Genomic DNA, 19,773 nt, shown 5'->3' on the forward strand with positions numbered 1-19,773 from the left:
ATCTCCCTGCCCACAAAAGGTTCTTTGCCAATGTATTCAATCATAGTGAATGCCACAAACTTCCATCCAGTTCCAAAGTCACAAATTCATGAGTCATTTTCTATGCCTTCCTCTTACCCTCTATATCTAACCCATTCACGTCTTTTTCCCAAATGTTTCTCAAATCTACCACTTTGCTCCAACTGTATCATCACCAGGTAAAATCTATCTCGTCTCATCTGTTCTCCATAATGCACAAATTTCAAACCCAGGAGTCTGGCTCTTAACCTCTTTCTCTGTCCTCAGCTTGGAAGATGGAACAAGGTCCCCCCCATACTGTATCTGCAGGACACTATAATTCTTCCAATGCATCATAAAGATGTACAGTTTGCTCCTTCATCTGGAACACTCTCCTCTGGGCTCACCTAATTAACTCCTACTCCTTCAGATATCTGTCCTCGGTTTCTCAGGAAAGCATTCATCCCTGTATCACACCCCACTCCAACTGCATGGACTCTGCCTGGTTCTGGCTTTCACATTTACTGCTGGTCTAATTTTGCAATTACTTATGATTATTTCATGCTAAGCACCATAAGGGTAGGAATCCAATCTATTTTTTGCTGTCTAGCACAATGCCTGGAACACAGCATGCAATATATACTGGCTAAACAAATACCCCACCCATCACGATTAGGTCCAATGCTAAGTCAATACCCTCAGTTTTGACATGTCGAGGTCATAGTTATTTGTATAGGCAGAATTTGGAATGCAAAAGAGCAAAATTAGAACTTAGATGCATCATTCAAAATAAATATAAAACATACGTTAAAGATAAATAACAGCCTACATAAGGTTATAGGGAGGCTGGAGTTCTACTATGGTTCATTAAGTCGGATACAGCAGGTATGCAGAGGAAACAGGAGAGACGTACAGCAGCTTCAAAGATTTGCAAAACAGCTACCAAAAATGAATTTAAAAGATAACATTTAGGAAGCTTGTTCCTTCCCACAACACCAGAAGAAAATGGAGCATTATGAAGAAAGTGAAAACATCTCAATTCCTTTAAACCCTCATACAAACTAAAGACATCCTTGATAGTTTTCATTCCAGAGATTTTTTAAGGAAATTCAGTCCTCTAGTAGTGTTAAACTTTTTATAAAAACTTCCAGGCATAAAACTGAAATTTAAACTTGGAGACATACTTCGGTTAATATTTTCTAACAAGGCATAAATACATAAAGTATCTCAGTGATAAGACTCTTGATAAATCCATTCATTTTTAATACAACTCAAAAGCCTACATAACTAAGTTTATCAATTGGTCATTAGTCCACCTAATACACAATTACAGTGTGTTCCTGATATGGTAAAGAAGAAATTTAAGTTATGCACCTCCTCTCTTGGCCAAATAAACTCACTAACACACTGATAGAAAGCCCTAAGGCTTTGTTAGCATGTTTCCCCTGTAAACCTGTTATTACTGGGATGATTTTGCTCACTGATATCAGCTATCTTCATTAAGATAAATGTTCATTAGCAAAATAAAGGTTTTAGCTGTTGAAAGAGCAATGCTACTAAGTCATCATCAAAGTGAATGTTCACATTGTTACCTTTACATGTATTATTTATAAACACACTCATAACACATAACTTGTGGAATAAATATTTCTGAATATATGAGAATTAGAAAATCTAATTTGAAATTAGCCTATATTTTAAAAGACCTAGATTTCTACTATTCAAGAATAAACTGTGGCATAACAGCTATGTAACACTTCAGGGTTTTTTAGCAATGCTATATTCAATAAAAGTTGAGCTGTCACATTAATTTGCAGATACCAGCTGTTAAAAAAAGCCAGAGATTGCTCAGCTTTTCCATTTTTGCCGTTATCATAGTTTAAAAAAAGATTAAAAGACTCACTTAAATTTCCCAGTAAACCTTCCCTTAAAAAGCTCCCCTAAACCCTTTAGCTCTAGGGTTTGCAATCAAAGATGTGGTTGAAAAGGTAAAGGTAACCAAGGGGCTTTCTCTTGGAAACAGAAGTTTAAAGACCCAGAATTTACACACTCAAATCAGGCCATAATCTGACCCACGAAGGCAAACCCTTAAGCTGCACATTGCCCTGTGATTTTTCTCCCCTTCAATAACTGCTTCTGACACTAAAAGAATTTAAGAAAACCCCAGAATCACAGAGCTGAATCTTCTAGCTCTCTACCCTCACTGTGCAGATGAAATATCACACAATCCATACCCCGCTCCCAAAAACAAAATAATAGCTGAAACCAGAATAGAACTAGAGAGTGGGCAACATAAAAGCTAATCAGAAAGTAAATACAAGTAGCCATTTAGAGATAAGCCACCTGGAGAAAAGGAAACCAGTCCTGCTTTTTAATAATTTTATTTTTTCTAATTTTGTGTTAATTTCCCATAGCACCTTGGCAATGTTGAAAACAAAAATACAAATACAACGATGTACTCATTATAACATAATATGCATGAGCATGTGTCACACCATTTGCGGGGGGGGGGGGGGGGGAGTGGTTTTGACAACAAGAACAAACCTAAGTAATGGACAAGAGAAGCCAGATAACTGGTTCTGACTCCCAACCCCGAACATTTAAGAGATATCACTCACACCTGAATCAGGCAAAAAACAAAACCCAATAATGATGTGGATTGTTTCTTACACTAATCAGTGTTTTGTGCTTCAAAACTGAAAATAAAACCATTTCATTGTATACACAGCCTGTTGATATCTCACTTGTACTTTCAGAAACCGTCTACTCAACATTTCACAGCTTTTAAAAATAAAATTGAAACTATTTAATAATTAGGTGGAATTTAAAAAAGAATACACTCTCAACTTGAAAACAAATTCTCTTTCAACTTCTTAAAATGTCCTCAATTAATGAGGACTGAAATGTCTATGTATCTTCTTGAAATCTCAGACTAAATTAGCATACACCAAAAAGCCCAAAGTTAAATTAATGGCCACCAAATTGTAAGGAAATATAAAAACTTAGGAAAGAACACCGTACACTGTAGTTAAGAATTTACAAAAACTCCTCTTTCGCATTTTACCCTTCCTGTAAAAACAAAACAGTACTTTTAAAATATGGTTAATATACATGGCCAACATAAATAACAGACTTAACCCCAGTGCTGCTCAACTGTATCAAAGTAAAACCAATGGACATTTAAGCCAAAAGACTAAATATTTAAGGCCATAACTAATAAAACTATAAAGTGTTCAGTAACTTTTAAATATTAGTCTCTGCTCCAGCAGATGCTAATACTCCCTCATTACGCCTTCTCCAAAGCCAACCTGGTATTTAAAAAGAAAAAGGAATGTACAACAATATTCAAGATACCTTAATTTTAGAAACCAAAAATAAATAAATCTGCATGTCATCTGATCACATGCAAATAGAGCACATAAGATGATAAGAACAATAAAACCATATCACTGAAAGATCTTATCTTCTTCCAAAATCCAGTTGAAAAAAAATTTAGATGGATCATTCCTTTGAATGCCAGTGTCTATATTTGCAAAAATGAAATTACTCAGATTAAAGACAGGCCTAGATACCATGAAAACCTTAATTATCTGGATAGAAAATGGAGGCAGGTTTTGCCATATCTCTATCTATATACCTTCTCTGTGAAGTGCAAGGTGATGAACTTGTGTGACTCTTGTTCTCATGCATTTAAGAAGTATGGCAGAAGATCACTGAACCATACACTCAAGATCATTTGTATCTACTTTTACCCTCCAACAACCCAAGGACACGTTAAGTCATAAGGATGAAGAGAAAAACTTGACATTTAAATTCCTCGTTCTAAAGAACCAAATAAATAGTTAAACTACAATGAATGCCTGACCCTCATCAGTTACAGAGTAATGCTGGACAAAAAAGCCATCAGTTTCACACAACTCACAGGCATCATTTAGATACAAACCTTAAATCTGATATAATAAAATAAATGCTAAATACATATTGTGAATATATATATTATATATATATATATACACACACACACACACACATATACACCCACACATTATTCTTCCCTATACATCCCATCAAAATGGGAACTATTAGCTGTAATGAGGCAAATTAACTGAAAAACATTATATTTAATATGAAATTTAAAAATGGTCATGTCTTTAAATTTCTACTTTCAATAACACCTTCTGGGAAAAAGCAAGAACACACTTGCTTTCTTGAAAAAGAACTCTTTTCTTGTGTATCAATTAGAACATTTAGTTTTTAGAAGTTGGGTAGACTAACAGCAAGTCATACAAGGATACAAGTAATATAGGCCTATTTCTGTGACACATTGTAAAAAAAAAAAAAAGTATTGTTTCATCTAAGTGCAATAATTAAGTTTATAATCCTTACCAAGCGATTTTTGTAAAATGTTTATTCTCTTAAATCCAATACATTCACAGAGTGTTAACACTTTAAACGTTTATCATTTCCACCAGCTGCAGCATTATCTAAGTAAACCAAAATAAGCACTTTTATCATAGATGTAGTCAGTGATTATTAATACTTTTTTTTTTTAAAGGACCTAAACTTCCCCCAAATTTCAGCACAGGTAGTTTTATGGTATGTTTCATTTAGTAGAAAATAGTGTGTAGAAATGAATAGTTTCAAACTGCTTAAATATATCATGTTATCAATCCACCAAATCAAAAGCAATTGCCAAGCTGAATAATAAGTTACAAAGAAATGATAATTCTGGCTTGTACAGAAATGTGCGGTGTTTTCAAAGCTCTGAACAGTTACCTACTAATACAAATCTCCAAAGCTTAACTTAGAGTTGGAAGATGAGTTTCACAGTAATGTAATTTTAACCCTCATTTACATTCATTTTAATATATTACTAAGATGTTTACTCTATGTCACAATGGTGCTTTCCAGTGTTCACAATTTACAGTTTCAATTTGTACATATGTAATTCACTAACATAAGGGACAGTTATTACTATCACAAACTATCCCTAAAAAGAAAACAAAACCCCACCTTACATAGAACTCTGAAAATGGTATGACTTAAAACAGATTAATGCAACATGGTTTTTAATTTTTTAGCCATTTTCTAAACACCAGCATGTAAACTTGCCTATTTAATGTGAGAGCTACAACTTTATTCACTGAGAAATTATATGTTAATTTTAACTATCTTTCTAACCTCAACTCAAAAATTTTGTGACTTGCTGGTTCTGTTTCTGTGAATTCCAAACTGCTTTTTTTTTTTTTTTGAGAAAGGGAAAGAAGGAAGGTGATAAATACATTGTAAACAGAAAAGGTTGTCCCCAAATTAAACCTTTAAAAAGAAATTTCTTTTTACATCTATACTATTTAACACTTTAAGAGTCAGCTACAATGTTTCATCTTTAACACTAACACAAATAAATTACTGTAGGGTCGGTCTGCCCTATCATTCTGGGATCTAAAGTTCTAAATACATGACCAGAAGAGTAAAATACTTTAATGTTCAAGTCAGAAATTTAGAACAGTTATATGATTTGACTAGACTGAGCGAGGCAGCTAGAAACATACAATTCTGTAGGTGATTGGTTATTTTGCTTTTGGGGGTGGATAATCAAAGAACAGAGTAATGAAGAAAGTAACAAAAAAAAAGAAATCGTTTCCTATTTTGGGGGGGGAAGAAAAATCACTGGGCAGCTTAAACCTCTGAGCTCCATTTGACCCACCCCCTCAGATATAACACAAAATTTTAATTTTTCAAATAACCCCCATTCTTTCCTTGAGTATCAAACTGATTGGTAGTCACATCCCCAAGTACAATCAGAGTTTAACAGCTTGTTGAATGAAATATTAGTAAGGTCAAAAAGACAGACTAAATTTCAAACTGGAAAAAAAAAAATCTACTCAAGTATTACATTCAGTTTTCAAATCATTTACTAACATGACAACAGATTTGGCTTCAATCATACTTGCACACATTCACACCACAACAGTCACCCCCAGCCACTGATCTGTTTTGCAACACAAGGCCATATAGGCAGAAATGGCATTCTCCAAGCCAAACTTTAAATAGATTAAAAAAAGTAATTTCTAATTTTACAGAAATGTTTCTTCAAAAAATATTTTCTCTCACTCCCTCATCTCCTATACTGAAGGATGTATAATGTGTTTTTCTCCCAAGCTAAATCTGAACCCTCAAAATTGATTCCAGGCAGAAGATCTCTGCAAATTAAAATCAAAAACAAAAATAGAAAAATTATATTTTTATATATGTATACATATATATATATATATTTATACTGATTGGAATCCTCCAGCATTTTAAAATCGCTTTAGAGATGAATTTTGGGATTCTATAGCTCACAACTCCAAAATCCATAATGATTTAAGGATGTACTTTCTCTGGTTTCCTTCCTGGCCACGCCCTCCCCTCCAAAACAGTTCAATATAGCCAGGCTCAAGTTTAATGGGAAGAGAGAGAAGTTTCTGAACAGTTTTTTTGTTTTTGTTTACTTTGGTGATCTGGGTGGCACGTATTGCTCTTTGCCATTACGTCGAGTCACTCCCTGAGGTATAGCCCTATGGCCAAACTGGCGTCTCTGTTCCCTGATTTTTCCAGCTGCTCCCCTGGGAATGGCATTGCCTCGGAAGCCAGAGTAATCCTTACTAGCCCTTGCTTCTGGCTTCTCATGTTGTTTCTCGAAGGACTTCTCAGGAGCTCCATTCTCTTCATTTTTGGTGGGAGATACTGCATTGGAGCGAAGTTCTCGCAGGGGCTGCACAAGAACTGGAGATGGCTCTTTAGGGGGCCTCTGGCACACTTCAGCATAACTTAGCTTCCGAGGTTCCTTTGAAGTAAAGATAAGAAACAAAAACATTTATGGTACATATTCTCTAAATAATAAAGTACAGAAAGAATAGTGTTAACCACAAGAAATCAGTAAGTTATCTTGTAGGAAAGGGCACTAGGCAGTCTCTTATACACTGCTATTAAAGTGTACAGGTACAATCTTTAAAAATAAAATTTGTTGAATATAATTAAAAAGTCTTAGCAATTTATGTATGATACAATAATTTCACTTGAGATATTTATTTGAAGGATATACAAGTCAGCAATGTTTATAATGATGCAAAAAAACCTGGAAACCTAAATGGCTAACAAGGAAGAACAGATTAAATTAATAATGGTACATCCACATGACGAAATAAAATGGTTCCATTCTCTCTTCCCTGACTACAAAGAACCCTAAGAGAGATACAAGAATCTCAGCAGAGCAGTTGGAAACCAATAATATAAACTCTTAATTACCTCATCTGAAAAGGAGGAGAATAGGGATGCTGTGAGAATGGGCTAAAGCATAAAAAAAGTCTTTAGTACTGGTCCTAGCATATAGTAGGCATTTCATAAGTGGTAGGTGCTATTCTATTATTATCATCGTTATTATTAAAAGACAAGATAAAATGTTCTTAACCTGGAAAAAAAAAGAGCTGTACCAAAAATGCACTAGTTATATCAATGAATGAAAGACTTATAGGTAAATTCTGTGGCTTTTTTTCCCCTGCTTTTCTATATCTTTCAAATTATAAAAATGATTCTGGAAATTGAATAAAAATGGCAGTGGCTCCTCATGGGTTTCATAGATTTGTTAAGCATTATACAAAAAAGAATTTCAAGAGCCTCAAAGCCTCTATACCCTAGCCCAAAAAAAGGTACAGTCATCATAATGAGAAGGAAGCTTCACTTAACCACAATCTGATTGGAAATAAAGCAATCAAAAGAAACAGAATAAACAGTAATTTCTTCATTCCCTCAACAAGGCTAAAATTTCCAATTTCTCCAGAGTGACTTTAAATTCCTTTTTCAATGCGGGCAACCAGCCCCAATTGGGCTATTTCCAAATGACTCTGCTCTAGCAGAGTTATGTGAAAAATAAAATTTCTCATTATTTAACCTATTGTTTTATTCTCGCTAAACTAAATTCATCAAGTTACCTGTAGGGCCACAGCTACAGCTGCATTTATGTTACTATTACATGGTGAAGCAGTATTTGTTCTCGATGGCTTTGCAGTACTCGGGGAAGAAACTGGTATAGTTGTCTGGTTGGGAACATCTTTTTGAACAGTTGAATCCTCTATTAGATCCTTTTCTTGCTGAGTTGTGCTATGGAAAAAAGAACTTGACATTAGGCTTAGTATAGAGCACAAAGAAACACCTGAGAAATGATCAGAAGAAAAAGTAATCTTAATGTGAAAGATCATCTACTTTGAAATTGTACCTTAATGCAGAAAGCTCAGCTGTACATGGAGGACTGGTGCTCATATTGAGTTGCTGGGCAGAGGTGCAGTCTGTCTGTTCATCCTCTGCAGTCACTGGGCAACTAACTCTCAACTCTTCCTTATCCTTAAAGTGGAAACATATTTCAAAATTGAACTTATATAGATACTTCTCCAAAGAAGATAAACAAATGGCCAATAAGCACATGCATGAAAAGCTCAACATAACTGTCCATTAGGGAAATGCAAATCAAACCCACAATGAGAAACCGTTTCACACTCACTAGGATAGCTATAATCAGTAAGACAGACAATAATGAATGTTAGTGATGGCATGTAGATATTGGGACTCTCAAACATTGAGGGTGGAAATGTAAAATGATGCAGCCACTTTGCAAAAACAGTCTGGCATGGGGATTCCCTGGTGGCGCAGTGGTTGAGAGTCCGCCTGCTGATGCAGGGGAAACGGGTTCGTGGCCCGGTCCGGGATGATCCCACATGCCGTGGAGCAGCTGGGCCCGTGCGCCATGGCCGCTGAGCCTGCGCTCCACAACAGGAGAGGCCACAACAGTGAGAGGCCCGCGTACCACACACACAAAAAAAAAAAGTCTGGCAGCTCCTCAAAAAGTTAAATATAGAGTTACCATATGACCCAGCAATTCTGCTTAGTTATAAACCCAAGAGGAAACACGTCTATACAAAAACTTATACACAAATGTTCACAATAACATTATTCATAATAGCCAAAAAGTGAGAACAAGCTAAATATTCAGCTGGTGAGTGGATAAACAAAATGTGGTGTAACTATCCAGTGGAATATTATTGCACAATGAAAGGAATGAAGTACTGATACACACTATGACAAAGAATGACCCTTGAGGACATTATGCTAAGTGAAATAAGACAGTCACAAAAAGACAAATACTGTTTGATTCCACTTATATGAGATACCTAGAGCAGTCAATTTCAGAGACAAAGCAGAATGGTGGTTGCCAGGGCCTGAGAGAAGTGGGGGAATGTGAGCTGCTATTTAATCGGTAAACCATTTTAGTTTTGCAAGATAAAAACAGTTCTGGAGACTGGTTGCACAACAATGTGAATGCATTTAACACTACTTAACTGTACATGCTTAACATGGTTAAGATGATAAATTTTATGTTATGTGCATTTTACCACAAGTAAAAAACGATATCAAGAAAGAGCCCTAGGGCTTCCCTGGTGGCGCAATGGTTGAGAGTCCGCCTGCCGATGCAGGGGACACGGGTTTGTGCCCCGGTCTGGGAGGATCCCACATGCCGCGGAGCAGCTGGGCCCGTGAGCCATGGCTGCAGAGCCTGCGCGTCCGCAGCCTGTGCTCCGCAATGGGAGAGGCCACAACAGTGAGAGACCAGCGTACCAAAAAAAAAAAAAAAGAAAGAGCCCTAGAAATTAAAATCGACCGACAAAATAAAAATTTCAATAGGTTTTTAGGGGTATGGGATTAAAATGTTTTAAAATTTCAATAGGTTTAAAAGGTAACATTCAGGATAACTCTGTAGAAAATACAGACAGGTACAAAGATAAAAATTAGAAAAACCAAACAAGAAAATCAGAGGTTCAACATACAAGGTCCAATATCAAATTAAATGTTCATCCCATATTTGTGGGTTGGAATTATAAGAAGTACACTTTATTATTATTCTTTAAAAATGTATCTATGGGGGGCTTCCCTGGTGGCACAGTGGTTGAGAGTCTGCCTGCCGACGCAGGGGACGCAGGTTCGTGCCCCGGTCTGGGAAGATCCCATATGCCGCGAAGCGGCTGGGCCCGTGAGCCATGGCCGCTGAGCCTGCGCGTCCGGAGCCTGTGCTCCACAGCGGGAGAGGCCACAGCAATGAGAGGCCCACGTACTGCAAAAAAGAAAAAAAAAATGTATCTGTGGGGACTTCCCTGGTGGCGCAGTGGTTAAGAATCCGCCTGCCAATGCAGGGCACACGGGTTCGAGCCCTGGTCCGGGAAGATCCCACATACTGTGGAGTAACTAAGCCTGTGCACCATAACTACTGAGCCTGCGTGCCTAGAGCCCGTGCTCCGCAACAAGAGAAGCCACTACGATAAGAAGGCTGCACACCGCAATGAAGAATAGCCCCTGCTCGCCGCAACTAGAGAAAGCATGTGCACAGCAACAAAAACCCAATGCAGCCATAAACAAACAAACAAACAAATAAATGTGTCTGTGTATCACACCTCACCAAATCTCAGAAGCCATCAACTTTAAAACACACCATTATTTTATATACTAAGAAAAACACTGCCACTAAAACTACAATAGTTTTTTAATTATAAAACAGCCTGACTTTCATGGGGAAAATGTAATAATAATAATTTTTTTTTTAAAAAAAAAGGTCTTAGGGGCTTCCCTGGTGGCGCAGTGGTTGAGAGTCCACCTGCCGATGCAGGGGACACGGGTTTGTGCCCCGGTCCGGGAGGATCCCACATGCTGCGGAGCAGCTGGGCCCGTGAGCCATGGCTGCTGAGCCTGCACGTCCGCAGCCTGTGCTCCGCAACGGGAGAGGCCACAACAGTGAGAGGCCCGTGTATCGGGGGGGGGGGGGGGGGGGGGGGGGGAAGGTCTTAGAAGTGGTGAAACAATTACAAAATTGCATAATTTTTTTAACAAGGGAAGACAGTGAAATACCTTCAAAATTCTGAGGGAAAATGATTTCTAATAGAGAATTCTACAGAGATAAGCTACTGATCAAGTGTGAGAACAGAAGAACATTTCAGAATGCAAGATCTCAAGAAATTTATACTAAAAACCTTATACAGGAAGCCTGGGAAGATGTGACCCACCATAATTTGGGAAAGTCATACAAGAGTAAGAAAAAGAAGGGATCCACCAAAGAAGAGTAAAGAAAATTCCCAGGATGACAGTGAAGTCCCAGGAACACAGCTGTGCAGAGTATAAGAAAGGAGACATAATAATAATATACCATAAGCCTCAGTTATGGAAAAAAATGATGCAATATTGAGATGTGACATACAAATGATGGCATAGCCTAGTCTAACTGGCAGTGTCTTTTACTTTCTTAGTGATACCAAAATAATGGGGCATCTTGTAATTGATGGCAGCATAGATATGATGAAGTACAATATATTGAGAGGATGAGAAAAGTATATTGGTTTAAGAGAGCTAATCCCTCAGCTTCTAGAATGTAAAGTTAATAGACAACGTCTAAAACTGAAAAATCTAAGAAGGAGCAGTATAAACATGTTAATTAGATATACAGGGATAAATGTCAGGAGAAAAAGCTAGAGTTGAAAGTGGTAGCAGGGGACTACTATTTTTCATTATAAGCCTAGATATACTATGTACATGTACCCTTGAAAATGAAGCTGAATTAGAAACAAAAGGTAGAAAATGAGAAAAATTTGTGGGGCATGAGGATTTAGCACATAAAGAGGTCTACACTTAAAAAAACATTGTAGGATGGGTCATCCAACCTTTTGACATCAACTCTCCATTTATTTGGAAGACTGAGTTTACCAGAGTAGCTTAGAATTCATTCGCGTTATCACTTAATTATCGATATATGCACTTAAGTGGAAATGACACTTTCCATTCAGCTTTCATAAATTAGTTCTACCAAGCTGGGTTGACTGATACAAAGACAGGCAAAGGTGAAGAAACATTTTATTGACCTTGTGTAGCTTTATCACAAATCTTTTCATAATACTCAGAGTATGCTAAAAACTCATGAATAAACACTATGATAGAAATAAACATTGAGTGCAAATAAACTGTTAAATAACCCTGAAAACAAAGGCAAAAGATTGGTCCCATAAGATAAAGATTGGATGCTTCAGTGTTTACCTTTTCTTTGCAGACACCTTTAACAACATCAGACAACCTACTCTCCAAAACAAGTTCACCTGGCGTTCTTGATGAACTTCCAGGTAAAGGAGGAAAGTTTGAGGCTAATAAGTCAAACTTTGGTGTTGGAGCCTTTGCTTCAGCTGTTGAAGGATGGGGTCTCTAAAAGACACAAATCAAAAAACAGGTTACATGCTCATCTCATTCTCTAATCCTGTACCACAGAAGCTGAAAGCTCTAAGAAACAAACCAAACTCCACCTAATGAAGAGAACTGTTCCTCTATAAATTCCTGGATTCTCATTTTAGTTCTCATTAGTATTGATCAATCTGACCTATCTTTAGTCAGCTCCTTCTATTGGTTCTTTTGCAAACTCTGCCACACTCTTTAAACCTTCTAATCAATCTCCACTATTTTTTGCTTTCTAAATTTGCTATACCCTCTTCCATAACAAAAATAAACACAAAAACCCCTACACTATCTAAATTTGCCATCATCTTTTCTCCTTTTATAGTCTCAAGGGAAAACAATATCCTTCCTTGAAAATCTTTTCATCTTTCTCCTCCACCTACCACTCTCTATACCCTCTGACAAGCCTCTCACTTGTATCTTCTTCTCTACTCCCTCACCGCACCACTAAAATTGCTTTGATAAGTCACCAATGCCTTCTTCCACAATGCAAAATCTGACAGACTTTTTTTTCTGACCTCACTCTAGCATTTGGCATGGTAAACATTCTTTCTGGTGGGAGCTCATTCTTCCGTTAGCTTCTGATACCTCTTTTCCTTCATTCTCAGATCTGACAAGCATGTGCTCTTCTCCCCCTGACCACCTCTTTGGATGGTTTTGGTTTCTATATGATTGCCACTCTTTCTCCCTTTCCATACTCTCCCTGTGTGATATCCATTATCCACAGCTTCAACTACTACCTACATGCAAACAACTCTTAAAACAATCTTTTTCACTTTTTGGTGAATTTTTGGCTGCACAACTCTGAAAATTTACCAAAACTCACTAGGTTGTACGCTTTAAATATTTTCAGACCAGATCTTTGCCTGAAACCCAGATATCAATTTGCCTATTAGCTATCTCCACTTGGATTTCTCTTGGATACTTCAAACAACAAAATGAATAATCACATTTTTCAGCCCCACAGCTACTATGTTCCTCAAGTTCCATTCTCGGTCCTTTTTAAAATCACTTACTCTACTGAGAGTCCCCTGCATGATCTCATCTACTCTTGTAACTTTAATTACTACATGTAAGCTTACAAATTCTAAATTGTACCTCTAGCTAAGATCTCCTCACTGCACAAGGGTACCCCCACCCTGCCCTTTGTACTAATAAGAAGCATGCCGGTCTCCTGTTTCTTCAGTCCTCAATCCAGGTATTTTCAACATATTAAACAGACCTCTAACCTAATCTCTCCTCTCCTCAATTGTTCAGGGCCGCTTGAGGATTCACATAGACTGCTACAATGGTATCCTAAAAAAGGTGTTGCCTAAAGTCTCAAGGCTGCCATGGTATAGAAAGCTATAAATGAAAACCCAACACTTTTAAAAGGTTCACAGTTTGCCCCAAGGACTATTCTTTTTGTTATAATGCAATATTTTTCTTCTTTGAAAATCTGTACCTTTTCACTGCTTAAACATGTGATATCTGTATACTTATATGTATATGTACACTATATAGTATACTATTAAATATGTATATAATTCACTACTTATACATGTAAAGTGAGTATTATATTTCACATTTATGATATAAATGTAAATTCCAGGCAGGGTTTTCTTCAGACCTCCACGTCTTCCTGTACTATTTTTATTCCTCAACTCCTTTTGACCACAGTTAAGAAATGGGAAACATTCACCATGAACAAACCACACACACAAAAAAAATATGAATAATTTGAAGCTAGGTAAGTGAGGATTCAAATAAGAACCTGCCTAGAACTATAAAAATTTTTTAAAAAATCTCGAAGTGGTTTTACAGGATTGGCAAACATAAGAATCAGCACTAGGTAGAAAACTGCCCCCAAGTAACAATTAATAAATAGTATAACAGTTTCCAACACCATCCAACAGAGCTTTAAAAGTGAATCACATATGCTACCAGACTGGCAAAAAATCATATACCTTGTAAGGCTTATGGATAAACAGAAACTTTTTTTCAAAGAGTGAAAATCAGCACAACCCCTATAGAAAGCCATTAGGCAGCAACTTACTGAACTGTGACTCAGAAATCCCACTTCTAGGGATTCTCCTTCAGATACTACTGCACACATAGGAAGTGATGGTTGTATGAGGTTATCATTGCACTGTCTGTGGCAGCATTGTACAATCAAAAGATTGAACCTCTTTAAATTTCCATTAATAAAGCAATAATTAAACTTTCCATGGAATATTTTCATATATTTTATTTTAAACCATGTGAACAGATTAGGTATTCAAGTAATTTTTTTTAAAAGTGAGCAACACAGGTCAAAGCTCTAACTATATGTGTGCTTTAAGGGTGAGGGGTAGTGATGATGGCGGATATTTCAGGGTAAGAACAGGCTCTAATTATAATCAATATTATAATCAATAAAACAAAAACCCGGAAAGATACACCAGAAGTCAACGCCATAGTAAATCACAGAAGAAAAAAAAAATTGAACGTATGTAATTAAAGGTTAAAAAAAACAAAAAACTTACTGGGATCCTTTCATCTTCCCGACGTCTTCGACCTCTGAAGAGAGTTCTCCTTTAAACAATGACAAAAGGGAGTGGGGGTGGGGAAGCAGGTGGGAGGGACAACTCATAAGTTTCTTCAAATGTATACATTCTATCAAAGATGGGTGAACTATTTTAAGTATCTATACTTCCTAAATCTCCTTTATTATTAAAAGATATATTTTCTTCTGAAGAGATCCTGAGCTAATCTACCAAAAACTTCACCTACTACCACCACCACCACTAAGTAAGCTGGGCCCATTTTTATTAGCAGTGCTCCCTCCAAATCAGAAGCATATTAGGGTTCATTTTTTTGTTTTGTTTAGGAAGGGTAGATAACATATAACCCCATTCCCACAGTTTAGATGTTGCTAGAAATTAAAACTATGATGCAGATGGAATCTTATCTTTCTAAGCTAATCTTTCCTTAGTGAACTGTAAAGAACTTCACAATAACTTTTATAAACCTCTGACTCAGAGCTATATGGGCATTCTGAATTTCTTAATTATGAAAAACTAGTAACACATATTACATGAATAAAGTATTTATTTAGCATAACTATATACCAATAATTAAATTTAAAAATCACTAGATTGTGGTCTTCAAACATTCATATTATGATTAAAGAATTTTCATATACCTTATTTCCATATTTATTACCATATTTCCTTACCTGCCCCTACCATAGTCCCCATTCTGTTCCATCTGCAAAGTGGGAGTCTCTTTTGGAAGGTAGCTTTGCTCCTGGTGCCCTGTTACTGTAGGGTTATGTCGTTCAGTTGGAAAGTTCCTTGAACCAGATCTGTTCAATGGTCCATCCCCCAATGACACAGAGCCCTCTGTTGAGTGTTCTGAACCACTTGACCTAAAATGAGGCTTCACACTATAAGAAATATAAGACCATATATGTGAAAGGATAAATTAAAATGGAAAATATTTTCTCTTAATGGTAGAGACTCTTAACAGGCCAAGTTAAAAATTGCCTTCTGCTGTATTCTGATTTTCCATAAACTGGGTTGGACACAGAAGCATTGTGTTGTAAAAATGTAAACCCTTTAATGTCTCAGACATATTATTTTTAAAAGGCAAAGAATTTTTACATTAAAAAAAAGCTGTTTGGAGAGATTTGGGAGGTGATCCAAAGTTCTTCAAGATAAGGCTACTTCTACCCCCAGATTTAGGATATAACTAGGATTTTAGCTAATTTCTTTAACAAGAACTGCAGTTCTGACACATCTAAATCAGCCAGGCTGGAAGCTTATTGAGTCTATGCCATACATTCTCAATGGGGCAACAATACCCACAAAGGGAGTAAGAACTGGCATACATTACACAAATAGATATACAATAATCTCTAGTATTAAATTTTCATATGGGGGAATTGGGGGAAAAGTCTAAAAAAACTTTTTAGGGGACTGATAATTTTTTTTTAAAGTAAGGAACAGTGGAATATATTAAAATCCCAGCTTCCTACTAAGCATCCCTCTCCAAATGAAATCAGTTGTTCAAAGATCCAACAAAGATGTGAGACCAAAAAACTAGAAAAATATAACGCAACTAATAGCCTGGCATGACTTCATGAATTAAGGTATGGAATCTGGTAAAAAACAAACCAAACCAAAGACAAACAAAGCAAAACAAAACAAAAACAAAAACCACCTACATCTAACAAAAGTAGCTTTTATCTTGGATGATGGGTATAAGTACCCAACTCTCTTAACAATTTGTAAGCAGATGAAGCTAAGGCAGGGTAAAGGAGAGAGGATGCAGTTTAATCAATAGTGAAAACATCTAAAGTAAGCCCAAGAAACTGAGGACCCTGGCTCTACAGGAAATTAAAAAAGGAAGTATTAGATTTCTATTTAGCCCCTTGCTTGAACTTTATATACTCCATTTTTTTACAGTCTATTTTCATAGTTACAAATTTATAATATTAATAACACACTGTAAATTCCTGGTTCTTTGCATAGGGATTTTAAACCTCATAATTATGAACAATTAAACATTAATTCCAATAGCATCTCCAGCTATCCTACTAACTCTTTGGAGAGTATAACAAATTAGATTACTACTACTAAAACTTAAACATAAAAATTAGGCTATAATGTTGGGCTAAGTCTCATATACAATACTTTTCCAGATAATTACTTATGCGTTACAAAATAGTTTCTGAATAGCAATGAAATTTACAGTATGTCAACTAACACAAACTAATTTACATTATCCATCATATCTGAAAACGACCTCATGAGGTAGATATTGCTGTTTATGTATCTGTTCAGAAACTATCACTCACTGAAATTCTCTCATTGCATTTCAATACACCCAGTAAACAAGTTATTAGGTTTAACAGCCCTCAGATCTCATAATCTTACCCTTCACAGAGAGGGACTTAACAATCGCAGTCTTGGCAAAAGAAAAAAGGATGATGAAAGAAAGAAGTGATAAAAGATGTAAAGGAAGAAGGAAAATGACAGAAAGATAAAGTATGAAAGGTAGAAAATTGCCCAGACTTCTGAAAGTTAGTCCTATTCTCTCTCAGTAGGTCTAGTGATCATCACTGGGCTGTTTCAAGGTTAATGTAATAAACTGCTCTTGACTGATAACTTAAATAAATAAAAATAAAGGCCTGGCAGTGGTCACTTCTTAGAAGTAAGAAGGAAGCAAGGATTTGGGTTGGTGGTCAAAAGGTTCTAGTTCATCTGCAATATCTGCATTTTTATAAGGAAGTATTCGTGTATTATTTCTGTGACTAAAAATTAACAGCCTGTATTGGTCAAACAAACGCAAAAAAATGTACACAAGTAGTTTTGAATAACAAGCAAAATTATACTAAACCTATCCTGTATCTTCAAAACCAGATAAATATCCTTATAAGCAAGAATGACTTGGGACTTCCCTGGTGGCGCAGTGGTTAAGACCCTGCGCTCCCAATGCAGGGGGCTTAGTATCGATCCCTCCTCAGGGTACTGGATCCCACATGCATGCCGCAACTAAGGCGCCCACCTCCTGCAACCAAGGAGTCCACCTCCCAAAACTAAGACTGCGTCCATCCATCCATCCATTCAACCAACCAACCAACCAAGTAAGTAAATAAATAAATATACTTTTTTAAAAAAGCAAGAATGACTTGACTGTCATTCTTGGCTTTCTTATTGTATTTTTACCTCTTATTGTATTTTTATCTCTTTTTTTACCTCTTGAAAGCACAGCAGTGCTCTAAAGTGACAATAAAGGAATACCATAAGCCCACTTAATGTATTTTTAAGTCAAGCATTTGCAAACACCAATACTTTTTGTTGTTATTAAAAATTGTTTTTAGTCTCTTATAACCAAGACATCTACTTCACGTAGACGTAACTGTTTAAAGCAAAATTTACCTCTTCAAAGAAACGTGAAATCAACAGATACATATTTTTACAAAGCTACTATTTCTAATCATGAGAAATCTGTATCTCCTCACAAGGGAAGTTATAAACTGTCATTTGTATTAACTCAATTATTATTATTATTATTATTTTGGGGGGGTTCGCGTGCCTCTCACTGTTGTGGCCTCTCCCGTTGCGGAGCACAGGCTCCGGACGTGCAGGCTCAGTGGCCATGGCTCACGGGACTAGCTGCTCTGCGGCATGTGGGATCTTCCCGGACCAGGGCACAAACCCGTGTCCCCTGCATCGGCAGGCGGACTCCCAACCACTGCGCCACCAGGGAAGCCCATTAACTCAATTATTTTTAAGAAAAAAACTTTACTAGCTATAGTAGAAGAAAAGAAAATGTGCTAATCTCAGGTCTGCTGATGATGAAAAGCCATGTAACCCTAGCAAGGTATTCATCCTCTTCAACTTTCACTTTCTTCAATTCATCTGTAAAATGAATTAAAACTACATCATAACAAAGGTCTTTCCAGATTTAAACATTACTGTCTCTGTGTGCACATGGAAATTAAATAATCTTTTTGGAACAACAGGATGGAGGTTAGAGGACAGTGTGTGTTTTTAAAGCTCACTGTACTTCTACTCATATGTCCTAGCAATACTTCAATTTTGCTGTTATTACTGTATCACCAAACTAAGGGTCATCTACAAGAGCACAAGTAATCTTTTGTTTATAAAGAATCCTTTATTCTTACAATATGAAGAGTTCTCATTCGAAACTTCATAAAGCAATTAAGAATGTGTATATGTAGTAAAATTTTCTGTACACTTAAAAATGATCTTCAGGGAATCCCCTGGCAGTCCAGTGGTTAGGACCTGGTGCTTTCACTGCCGTGGGCCCAGGGTTTGATCTGGGGAACTCAGTCAGGGAACTAAGATCCCACAGGCCGCAAGGCAGGGAAAAAAAAAAAAAGATATTCAAATGCTTTAACCAATTGTGTCACTTAAAGTGAGTACATGGCTTCCCTGGTGGTGCAGTGGTTAAGAATCCTGTAGCCAATGCAGGGGACACGGGTTCGTGCCCTGGTCCGGGAAGATCCCACACGCCGCAGAGCAACTAAGCCTGTGCTCCACAACTACTGAGCCCGAGTGCCACAACTACTGAAGCCCATGTGCCTAGAGCCCGTGCTCTGCAACAAGAGAAGCCACTCAATGAGAAGCCTGTGCACCACAACGAAGAGTAGTCCCCGTTTGCCGCAACTAGAGAAAACCTGCGCACAGCAACTGAAGACCCAACACAGCCAAAAATAAAATAACTTAAATAAATTTAAAAATAAATAAATAAATTCCAGCTATCGTTTTTTATCTTACCGATTTTTTTGGAATGGTCGACCCATATTCACAGCAGCAGCAGCAGCAGCAGCAGCAGCAGCAGCATTTGTTTTATAAGATCCTGGTGAATTAAAGCCATTCACAAAACTACCATTGGGAAAAGGAGCCTAAAAGAAAATTTTAATGTTTAAAAGCTATTCATAGTAAAGACAAAAATCTGGTGTGAAGCTCATACAAAACTTCTAATGAA

At 36.9% G+C, this 19,773-nt stretch overlaps 1 protein-coding gene across 5 annotated transcripts in view; it reads right to left on the reverse strand.

Moving 5' to 3' along the window:
* Positions 1 to 4,390: 4,390 nt before the first annotated feature.
* The window catches only part of LARP4 (La ribonucleoprotein 4), a 64,917-nt gene continuing 49,534 nt past the window's right edge, over positions 4,391 to 19,773 (reverse strand). For 4 of the 5 annotated variants that reach the window (XM_060166245.1, XM_060166244.1, XM_060166246.1 and 1 more), the window contains 7 exons: positions 19,563 to 19,690; positions 15,491 to 15,700; positions 14,799 to 14,847; positions 12,106 to 12,267; positions 8,255 to 8,379; positions 7,971 to 8,139; positions 4,391 to 6,826 (listed from right to left, as the gene is read on the reverse strand). In XM_060166245.1, coding sequence (XP_060022228.1) covers positions 6,488 to 6,826; positions 7,971 to 8,139; positions 8,255 to 8,379; positions 12,106 to 12,267; positions 14,799 to 14,847; positions 15,491 to 15,700; positions 19,563 to 19,690 — 1,182 coding nt within the window. In that variant the 3' untranslated portion in view covers positions 4,391 to 6,487. Of the gene's footprint in view, positions 6,827 to 7,970; positions 8,140 to 8,254; positions 8,380 to 12,105; positions 12,268 to 14,798; positions 14,848 to 15,486; positions 15,701 to 19,562; positions 19,691 to 19,773 lie in introns of those variants that run through there. The other variant, XM_060166249.1, reaches the window with a different exon arrangement.

This window comes from Lagenorhynchus albirostris, chromosome 11 (genome assembly GCF_949774975.1).
Source record: "Lagenorhynchus albirostris chromosome 11, mLagAlb1.1, whole genome shotgun sequence".
Taxonomy (NCBI): Eukaryota; Metazoa; Chordata; class Mammalia; order Artiodactyla; family Delphinidae; genus Lagenorhynchus; species Lagenorhynchus albirostris.